The sequence below is a fragment of the Rhamphochromis longiceps genome, linkage group LG1 (genome assembly GCF_057381845.1).
Source record: "Rhamphochromis longiceps isolate RC_006_pf linkage group LG1, R_longiceps_female_GT1.1, whole genome shotgun sequence".
In the NCBI taxonomy this organism is placed as follows: domain Eukaryota; kingdom Metazoa; phylum Chordata; class Actinopteri; order Cichliformes; family Cichlidae; genus Rhamphochromis; species Rhamphochromis longiceps.
The window spans coordinates 31,738,380-31,749,476 of record NC_140557.1 but is presented as its reverse complement, the minus strand read 5'-3'; the positions used below and the strand labels follow the sequence as shown (position 1 = coordinate 31,749,476).

The window sequence follows — 11,097 nt, the reverse complement described above, 5'->3', positions numbered from 1 at the left end:
TGACAGACTCCTTTTTATAGCTCTTATGTTTTATTGAACAAATACCTGAAGACACACTGACACATGATATGAACCCAGGTGTATTCTGCGTGACATAATCAGGTTTAGATTTACAGTAAAAGACAAAAATATATCACTTTCATTAGTCACTCGAGGCTGCATAAATGAAAATGGGAAAAAAAGTATTAATCTTAAAAAACCATTTTGCATGAATTCCCAGCTCATCCATATGGAGTCTTAGTTTTGGTTCATTCCAAAGTCCAACTGGGATCCCGTGAGTTATTCCAACACAGCAGACGTACGCGTAACTTAACACATGGACAGTTATGGCTCCACCTAAACGTTTAGACACGTTACCTTCTCCTGTCTTAGAATCCTTTCTACAATCTGACCATTTCAGATTATTTAAAATAAATGTTTTGTTTTGTAATTGACTACCTTCTACAAAGTGCAACTAAAAACACCTCTGTGAGCCCAAAGTTACTCCTCTTAAGCAAATGTTAGTCACCATATTCCCCAAAAATAAACCTGAAAAAATAATAATTTAGGTCTTTTTAAAATTCACACAGCTTAGAGGAAACATACAAATACATTGTGCTGAAATGGACAAAGCATTCACATTATTGCACATATACTGTCACAATAGCGAAACAGCAGTTAGTTCACAACCAGGTTAGAGTCACAGCCCGAGCATAATGGAAAGATTTCACTTGTAGTCGCCTTCCTGTTAGATAACAAAACACTAAATGAGCCTTTTACTAACCAGCTTGATCACAGTGATATTTTCAACACTGCTAATAAAACCCCTCAGTAAAGTCAGTAAAAAGTGTAAATAAAACATTATACGGTATATGTACCATGTTTTGGATCGTGTCAAGTGCATGAGGACTTTGAATCAAAATAAAAATCTGTCACATTGTAGATTCTAAAGTGAAATGTTTGAATGCAACCTGGCTGATGCACACAGCTTTAAAAAGCATTCGCATTAAAAAGGCAGGTTTTAAAAAAAACAACAACAAAAAAAGGCCAAGAAAAAGGAACTTCAAACGGAGATAAAAGCCAGTCTGGTGAACATAAGGACACAAACACTTGGGAAAGATTTATTTACTGCTGATGTGAATGCGTCATCGCCAGTTAAATGAACTTCATCCAAACCATCATCAAAACACATCTTGGCTTTTTTTAGAAGAGCACAAACACAGGTTACTACAGTAACCATCTGGTTATTCACACAAATGATCAAACATAATAACTGTCAGCAATCAACTCTCCACAGCAAAGGTCCTCAAACAAGACTTTCAATCATCAAAATGCCAACACATGAGGATCAAATATATAAAGTAAATATATAAAGTAAGTCCCATTAGGCTGCATTATCTTCCATGCCCTCGCCATTACTGAAACAAAATGGCATCACCCCTTTAATTCGTACCAAACAGCAGCAGGTTCTGTTAATCGGCAACACATAAAAACTGTAAACCTGGTTAATATTCTTAATAACCAGGTAATTCATGTTAAGGTTACTGGTTTGTTTGTTTGTTTGAAGTTGGTTTGAAGTTTGAAGATTAGAATTCATAGTGTGTATTTAAATTACTCCATTTTGACCCCAGGGCTGTTAAATGCAATTAAAGCAAATCCTTTTTCACTCAGTACTTACACACAAAGTCTAAATTAGGGTTGAGGGCTACAAGTGGCACAACAAACTGGTCCTTATATTGTCTCTCCAGATATCTTCTACCAGTGTCTTGAATCCACCAGCTCTGGTCGCAAACTCAGTTTCTTTAGTGTCTCATAGCCAACCACCATGACGATGGCGGTGGGTGTGGATGAAATGATGCGTGCAGACAGTCCTTTGGTCAATCCCCAGAAGCCCTCCTCTTTGATCAGCTCCCTGAACGTCTCAATGATGGAGTTCCTCCCTTCAACCTAAACACATACAAATCCCATTACCATTTAGAACCACACAAACATCACAGCTAAGAGTAGGGCTGGGTAATGTGTTTAATCTAGTCAGTCAAGGCAAACATTTCCTTATTTTCGTTTAGTAATGTAATATTTACGCTTTAAGGGAGAAACTGCGAGTTAGTTCAAAAAAATAAAAAAAATAAAATTGTGAGTCATTGTCAAAATAAAGTTTTACTCTTTGGTCATGTTTTTTTTTGTTTGTTTGTTTGTTTTACAAGCTGGACCTGGGCCCTATTTCAGGAAGCCGGTTTAGAAAACTCAGAGTGAAAAACGATACTCAGGGTTGAGTAACCCCGAACTGTCCAACTCTGAATATTCGGTTTCAGAAAGGCTGATAACAATTAGTTCAGTCAACGCGGAGTTGCTTTAACCCCAAGTTAAGCGCACGCACGAGGATACATAAAGCCCTGATTAGTGGAGCACAGATTGAGCGAGTCACCATGGAGACGGAGGGAAAGAAGGCGCGGTCAATGTATTTTACAGCGCTTGAGGCCGAAATTCTGATGGCAGCATATGCCGATAACATGCAAATTTTGCGGAAAAAAAGTAACACAGCCTCAGCTGCAAAAGAAAGAGAGCATGCATGGCAAAACATAGCCGACAGAGTCGATGCGTGAGTGTTAATTTAAACATTGATCTAGGGATTTCCACCCATTTAACACGTTATTTCATTTTATTTTATTTTATTTTGTATTTCATACATTTGATTTTGTGATGTGATGTGAGCGCAGGTGCAACCCAACAGGCCCCAAACGTTCCTGGCAGCAAGTAAAAATGAAATATAAAAATATAGTCCAAACAGGTAAGGTGTAATTGTATTATGAGCCATAGTGCTTGGTCTGTTTGTCCGATGTAAATCAATTGCAGTTAGAGGCTACATTAATTTCCCCTCTGTAAGCACTTATTGAAATTATCTGAGCACATTACAAGTACATATTTGCTTACTCTGTATGCTCAAATGTGACCCGTTATAGCCAACAGAAAAAAAGCGGAGGCCCGAAAAACAGGTGGGGGTCCTCCACCACCACCACTCACAGAGGCTGAGCAGTTGGCTTCCACATTTGTGATAATGTTGGCAGCATCACATATGATCTTCACAGTGCAGAGAACACAAATTAGCATCCATTACTATAATGAAATAATTTGTTAGTTTGAAATGCTACAGGGAACTATGTACCTGTACATTAATGCTGTGGAAAGACTTCCTGTTCACATAGTCTCCTTCATTTACTGAAGGAGCAATGATTGGAATGTGAGTGCCATCTATACAGCCAATCACGCCTGGGAACCGTGAGAATAAATGCAAAATGTAAGTAGTAGTTCAAGTATCACCACATCATGAATTAAGTTTCGTTCATCCTGATACCTGCAATTTTGTGGCATCCCTCTTTGATGAATCTTGTGGGTCTATGACCGGGGAACACCACAAACGAGTACACGAGACGTTTCAGTGCAACTGTAACATTCCTGACTGCCCGACAGACGGTAGCCTTGGAAACGTGCTCAGCGTCACCAATATTATACAGAAAGCTCCCGTTTGCAAAAAACCGAAGTGCAATACAAATAATATGTACAGAACTGAGAGGATGTCCGCGATGTGTCACATGAGCAATATTAGGCCTGAGGATGTTATTCAAATAAATTATAGATTGTGCTGAGAAACGGTAACGTTCACACAGAAAATCATCAGGAAATGATAAAATGTCCAAACGCGCTCTAATCACTCTCTCCTGGCGGAGAGCTCTGCGGAGAATTTGGGCTTCAACATCTGCTGGCTCTTCAAGGAAGGGGCACGCCATGTCTGACACTTCCTACAGTCAGGTTTCCGACAAAGAGGCGGAGAAGGTCAGGGTTAGTTGAAGTAAACCTGCTAGGGGGCAGGTTAGCTTCACGGAGTGTGTCGTCATAGTAACTCACTCAGAATTAATCTAAACTCGCTTTGTGAAACCGAAAACCCAGAGTTTTCGTTAACTCAGGGTATACTTACTCAGAGTTTGCACTAAACCGGCTTCCTGAAATAGGGCCCTGGTCTTGAAGTAAGGGCTACCAGATCATCTATGGTTTAGAGAGAACTTAAAGAAGAATAGCACCGATCCAAAATAAATAAATAAATAAATGACATTTCCTGATCATGTTTGACTCAAATGAGACCATCCATTAAAGGGTGGTGGAGGGGGACGACGCCTCGGACAGGTTGCCAATTTGTCACTGGGCTAATAGCTGATTTTGACTTCTGCATTGAAACATCACTGTAGGTATGTCATAACCACAAACACCTCTGAAACTCTACACTATCACCCATGGCATAACCCGACATGACATGCACCTCTCTGGAAATGTAACTACACGTCACATCAATGGAGCAACCAGTGTAATCGGCCTTTTCTGTACTTTCGATCCCTCCTGTGCATTTCTGGCTACATTTTCTCTGCAGTTCTTCAGTTTATCAGTGACAGAACCATCACCACCTCACCTAATAATCACAGCATTATTTATAATGACTTTATAGATTTGTTTCTATCAAGGCTGCCATCGCATATAAGACACCTGGACATAATTACAAGGTGGTTAACACCCGCAGGTATGAATGCTGGTAACAGCCTCGGCCACATGTGTACGTTACATCACAGACTCTACAAGAATTCAACTGTAACACACACACCCAGACAACTCTTCACATTTACACTTACAGCCAATTTATAACTACTATTTATGCTAGCATGGGTGTTTTTGGACTGTGGCAAGGCAGCCATGTGGGCAAGAAGGCCACATAAGCACAGAGGGAACATGCAAGCTTCACATAGAAATGTGCAGTTGACTTATGCACATGAACTCTTGACTTCAAACAAGTGGATTGTGTTGGACTCTGTTGTGTATATAAAATGTTTATGTTTGTTTAGTGTAACACTGAGGGCCGTGGGAGCGCTGCAATTTAAAATTCCTGTGTATAATCTGTACATATGGTTTTTGAAGATAAAGCTAACTTTGACTTTAGTGCCATTTTTTGCAACACATTCAACTTGCTATACATAAATATAACTTCTATATCCTAAATTTTAATCATATGTTTGCAATAAGTCCAGAGAGACTAAATAAATTGCTTAAAAGTGCAACAGACCACCAAAAAGCTTAAAATGTTTTTTTAAACACATTATTCATAACTTCATTTTGAGGTACTCTTGCTATAACCTGCAGCAAAAATGAAAATAAATGTATATTGTGGCCAATATGCAAAACGTATGCATGCACATCAACACAGACCATTTCCAAAAGTGCATTCAAACTTCTAAGGCACAAAAGTCAAACATGACTTTTTAATAACACAAGTGAAGCTGTGATAAGCCTTGGAGAGGGAAAAAAGGGGGGGAGGAATTACATCTTTTTGTTTTCGCAGTTATTGGCACTCATGAAAACATTTAACAGTTTATGATGAAAACGTGGTGATATATATTGCGACACAGGAAGCGCTGTGAACAGCTGATCATATTGATAAAACACCTGCATCAGCATTATAATGTTTTTGTTGTTGCACATGCTTTTCACGTGATTGACATTAGCAGAAGGAAACAGCGGTCTGGGACACGCTGAAGGCACGATATAAGCACAACTCCTGGAGTTTTATATGCAAAAAAAATAATGCTCTAACTTATTTGGTTGCATTTCTACCAGCATTTAAAAATGGATATGCAAAGCTGGAAGCACAGGCAATCCTGCTGGTGATAAAGAATAGGAAGGGTCATTTTCACACAGACTTCTTTTTGCAACCAAAGGTGCCACCACCTGTATGCCATACGACAGGAAGCAGTTTTCCCTTATATACAGTCTATACTTCCAACATTTGTATTTGGTGAGAAATATAATAGCTTACCTGGACTTGGGGCTGCTCGATTATGGCAAAAATTATAATCACGATTATTTTCACTGAAATTGAGATCTCGATTATTTGACGATATTTATTTAACCCTTTAAGACCTACTATAGAACCAAGTCCACCAGAGCTTATATTATTTTTTTTTTTTTACATGCTGTAGTGCCATTTCAAGTGAGCATTTCAAGTTGCTATACATCAATACAACTGTTATAGCCCATATTTTAATAATATGTATGCATTAAGTCCATAGTAATTACATTAATTGCAAAAAAGTGCAATAAACTACAAAAAAATTGAAAATCGCTTTTGTTTGGTTTTTTTTTACATATATTTCTACTTGGGGAAATTTAAGAGGCTTATCCCTCAAAACTTTAAATACAAAAAAGTTGCAAAAAATAGTTTCCCACCACAGGAAATTTATTTTGAGTGTCTTCATAGTTTTATTTTGGAGATACAGCAATTTCTATATACTGCAGGAAAAACAAACATATGATGAAAATTTGCAAAGAAAACAGCATATCCATCAAAATTTTAAAAATTTCCAGCAGTGCAATTCGAGTTCTAAGCATCCCAGAAACTATTCAGAAAAGTATAGAGTCAAACATGACCTATAAAAACACCAGTATATGCTTTTAAGGCCTACAAGTAAAAAACTACATTTCCTGCGAAAATGACGTCACTTCCGGTTTCGGACAGGAAATGGCAGACATGCGATAGTTCGCTCTGACGTCTGTTTCAATGTGGGAAGTGTTATGAACAGCTGATCAGATCGGCAAAGCCTGTTTCTGGAATAGGGCTTTGGAGCGTGATGTCACGGGGGTGGGCGTGGAAAGGATTTTGGCCCGATCCGCCATTTTGGGGGTCTAAGTAAGGAGCGAAAGCATAGCCATGGTTCGTACTTGCTGTGTGCTCGGCTGCAATGTTCGATCTTACGACCGGCACGGGAATAAGTTTGGATTGTCTTTTTATGCTTTCCCAACCTGGAAGCAACATGAAGGAGCTCATGTATCGGATATTACCAAACGAAGGAGTCTAGCCTCGATAGCAGCCGTGAGACGAGCTGATATCAAGTTCTGTTACGTCTCCAGATATCAGCTGGTGTGCTCAAGACATTTTCATTCCGGTAAGTTCTAAATATGTTCACATCACACTTTATAGCTGAATAATATTATCGTTGGTGGTCTCGGAAGTTATAGAAATTGCGATCAAATATTGAATGGAGTGACTTTGCAGACATATGTGCTATGTAAAGATTCGCAGGAGGAGACAGGGAGGACACAAATTGGCGTTAATAATTTGCCCGATTATCAATGTGTTAATTTGCATCTACTTTACAATTATGGGCACATAATATGATAACGATATTTTAGCAGTTTAATGATAAATGTATAACATTAATTATGGTGGGGGGTGGAAAATGGCTATTTCACTCGATGCACTCCAGCTGACTTACCTTGGTATGAATGATGACGTACTCAGAGTTTGGCGGCTTGAAAATAGCCAAATCTTGCACCCAGCCATTTGTAAATTGGATATGCGCCTCCAGTGACTTGTAATTACGAAACTGGTTCGCAGTGTAAGCGCTTACTCCACAAACAAGATAGGTGAAGATATCGGGGTAGGACAGTGGCGGCAAGTCGTCTGGGTCTTTACTCCACTGCCGTATTTCATATGGGTCCAGATTTGCGATGCACTCTATTTTTTTCAAATACCGCTGCTTCGCGCATATGCAAAACAAATTATTGCGCTAGCTTACGCGGTTCTGGTTCTACAGGGATTTAAAGGGTTAACAATAACAATGTATTGAATAATGACTTTAAAAAATAATATAAAATAGTGTGCAAATACTGATAACAGTGCAAATGTTTGCAATATAAAAAATAAATGAAAAATGTAAACCTCTATGTTTAGTGAACTTTGCAGTGTTGCTCTGTGGTGCAGCTACGACACTGTAGCAAAGTTTACACACTATGTCTACTTGATCCACGTCTGACTCCGCGAACCCACAATGTTTCCACACCACTGAAGTTTTTTTTTACCTCTCTTTTCAACCACCGGCAGTCACTCTCCTCTCCGAATAACTTCTGCTTAGCTTTCCGAGCTTCCCTTGGGTCCTCTTAATTGTTGTGACGCGTGTTCAAAATGCAGAGAGGTGCGCTCGATTTTCCACACGGAGCAGCGCGAGAGTAAAGCACGAGGGAGGGGCTAATAATCGGCTCAGTCATTTTTAATGATCGTTGAAAGCCCAGATTTTAATCGTGATTAAAATTCGATTAATTGAGCAGCCCTACCTGGACTCGGGCTCTGACAACATCCATTGGATTGGTGACAGTAGAGGCAGTAGCAGCAGCTAGTGGTCCAGCCATGGCTTGTAAGATCAGATGAGGACAGTCGCTGGGAGCCAGTTTAGAGAGTTGCTCTGCAGAACATTACACATGCAGATATGGTATTAATCACATGTTGAGGCCATGAAGCATTCATTCACACTACAAATTTACTAAAATAATGAAGACACAAAAGATAAGACAGACTTACAGCCTCAAAGTCAAGAAACTGCACTATAGCTTCCACTTACCAGCATAAAAGTGATAGAAAGGCCACCACACAGCACTGTTCGGTATATAGGTGAGTAAAGAAGCCACATATCCCCTGTAGAAACCCCTAAACCCATCAGCAGCAAAAATCTGAGCAATAATGTTCCTAGTTTGGCCAAACACTTTCTTTGGCTTTCCAGTCTCAGTGTTTGAGTCAAGCCGAAAGCGTGTGAGGTGCTGCCCTTGGCCCTGCATCATCAGCTGCTGAGATATGACGTCAATGGGAACAGTGATGCTCTGAGCGACCAGGGAGGCCGAGCCCCCCGCCACCAGTGACTTGACGGTGTTGTCCTCTGAATACTGCGAAACGTACTTCCTCACCAGCTCATAGGTGGTTATGTACGCTTGGCCTGAGATGAGGGTGAAGGTGTTGACCATGAAGCCACGATACAGGCCTCGTACGCCCTCCACCCGCAGGATCTTGAAGAAGGCATCGAAGGTGCCGCCATAGAGTGACTTGCCCTTCTGCACTTGTAGTCGAGTCCGGATCAGAGTGGCCGGGTAGACTGTGGCCCGGATTGTCATAGTCATGAACAACCCGAAGGAGTAGAACTTCTTTTTGTCGAGGTCCTCCCATTCGATGATCTGGATGTTCCTTTTCTGCTGCATCCTGACAGCTGTAGGTGCCCCCTCATCAGACGGATTCTTGTCTAACACACGGAGGGAAAAAAAAGGAAAGAAAACAGAACTGTCTTTAAAGTGGCAGCTAAAAGAAACTGTGTGGGGGGGTTTTTTATATTCAAAATGAAAAACTGGCAAACATTTTGTGTTCTGAAACTCTTTTAGACACTGTATTCTGGAGATGAAGGGCAAGTGCAGAAACTTCATGAAAATCCTCCTGGATGCAATAATAACCTCTCCAATTTAGGCGATCTTGTACCATTTTGTCATTCCTAATATTACCTAAATATATTACGAAATGCCTTTAATACAAAACTGGTTGTTACTTCTCCTTGAGCAGTAATGTTTAACTTACATCCAGTTATCTACGAATGAGTTCAAGGGTCATGCTGACACTAGCAAATCAAAGCTAAAAGGCTGTTTCTAAAGAAATAAGTGTCTTAAGTAAAAACTGTACTATCATGCTCTTACAAATGTCTGATTATATATGTACACATTATAGGAGAATGTAGCTGACCCCGGTATCAGAGGACACCGCGTTTCTGAGTAAACGTGGAGTCAACTGAAGCGCCAGTGTTTCAGCTGAAAACAACACGTAAACCTAATATAGCAACTAACACACTGAGCAAGCCAAGAGCTTCACAAAACGTGCCAGTTGCCACCTACTGGTTTAGCGTTGTTAGCTAACATATTTTAGCTTAAGCCGCGCTAGCCCCGGGGTAAACGATGTTAGCATTGGTTGAACGTTAACTAGCTTCGTGACTACTTACCTATTCGGACATGTGTTTATTTCAGAGTCATCTGCTTAGTGTAAGTCGAGCATGAAACATCGCGTCAACAAACGACTGGGAATGTGTAACTAAAGCTAGCGTGGGTGAAAGACAAGAAACACGGAGTTGGCTAACTTCCAAGCTAGTCGGCTAACTCTCCGAGATCTTCCTGCTCCCATTCAAACGCCATGCTGTTCAAACAGCCAATCACATGCAAAGTGTCTTCTTCGCTTTCTTTTACTTTACGCTTCCGGATATTTCAGCTGTCTCGTTACTGTCGCGCACCACCAGGGCTGGAGTAGTAAATGTATTTCAGCAAGTTCAAGAGGCAAGAAAGGGCAACTTACCCGAATTTTGTTTTGAATATATACTTTATCAGGGCCCAGTTTCTGATATTAGTTTAAGTAGCGTTTATTATAGTGAACGCGACTTGGTTTAATTTATTGACCATCCATGGTATAAAATATGTTCCTAAGGATATTATAATCTTGGTGTTCCATTGATTTTTACCAAATTAATAAAAGCAAATATTTACAATCTAAAGAAAGAAAGAAGGAAAGAAAGAAAGAAAGAAAGAAAAGGGGAAAAAAGTATAACTGAAAACAGAAGAATAGTTCAACTCAATGACAACAATGACCCACAACATGTAAAAACATACCTAATGACCTTATGACTCTAAACTGTGTCATGTGCCATGGCTCAGACGTCATTTAGTATTTTTGCTTCTGCACAAGACAGTGACTATTTGTGAGAAAAACATGGCAGCAAAAGTGAAAGGGTATGTTTACAAGATTGCTGCAAAACAGTGTTGCTGACAATAAAGAGATGGAGGTGGCAAAGTTTACGTTTTTCACTGGGAGTGACCAGAATGGACAGGATTAGAAATGAGTACACTAGACGGTCAGCTCAGGTTGAGGACAAAGTTAGAGAGGCAAGGCTGAGATGGCCTGGATATGTGCAGAGGAGTGACAGTGGGTGTATTGGACTAGGAATGTTAAAAATAGAGCTGCCAGGCAGGAAAAACAGAGAAATTCCTCACAGGAGGACATACAACCCATATGCAAAGGGTTGGTGTGACAGAGGAGGCAGTTTATCCGCTGTGTCTACCCCTAGAGGGAGCAGATGAAAGAAGGAGGAGGATGTACTTTTGCTTCAGTAAAGTTGTCATTTTTAAAAGTGCCATTAGGGGGTGTTCAAGTACATCACTAACCAGCAGTCAGTGAGCTGTGCACTGTGTTACAGACTGATCGGTCCTCCCACTGAGAGGTGGCGCTGC

At 40.2% G+C, this 11,097-nt stretch overlaps 1 protein-coding gene across 1 annotated transcript; it reads right to left on the bottom strand.

The window, feature by feature from the left end:
- Positions 1-10,040, bottom strand: LOC146679018 (solute carrier family 25 member 44-like). The gene is made up of 4 exons (XM_085406451.1): positions 9,822-10,040; positions 8,412-9,080; positions 8,128-8,255; positions 1-1,926 (listed from the first exon to the last, which is right to left on the bottom strand). The coding sequence occupies exons 2-4, from the start codon at positions 9,037-9,039 to the stop codon at positions 1,735-1,737; spliced, it is 948 nt and encodes a 315-aa protein (XP_085262577.1). The 5' UTR covers positions 9,040-9,080; positions 9,822-10,040; the 3' UTR covers positions 1-1,734.
- Between the last annotated feature and the right edge of the window lie 1,057 nt (positions 10,041-11,097).

What these genes read in the sequence shown, in the direction of transcription:
- LOC146679018 (XM_085406451.1), bottom strand. Translation starts at nt 9,039, where the DNA reads ATGCAGCAGAAAAGGAACATCCAGATCATCGAATGGGAGGACCTCGAC. An exon ending in TTTCTATCACTTTTATGCTG is followed by an intron (nt 8,256 to 8,411) that starts GTAAGTGGAAGC and finishes AATGTTCTGCAG; the next exon opens with AGCAACTCTCTAAACTGGCT. An exon ending in TTGTCAGAGCCCGAGTCCAG is followed by an intron (nt 1,927 to 8,127) that starts GTAGGGCTGCTC and finishes GTATGTGTTTAG; the next exon opens with GTTGAAGGGAGGAACTCCAT.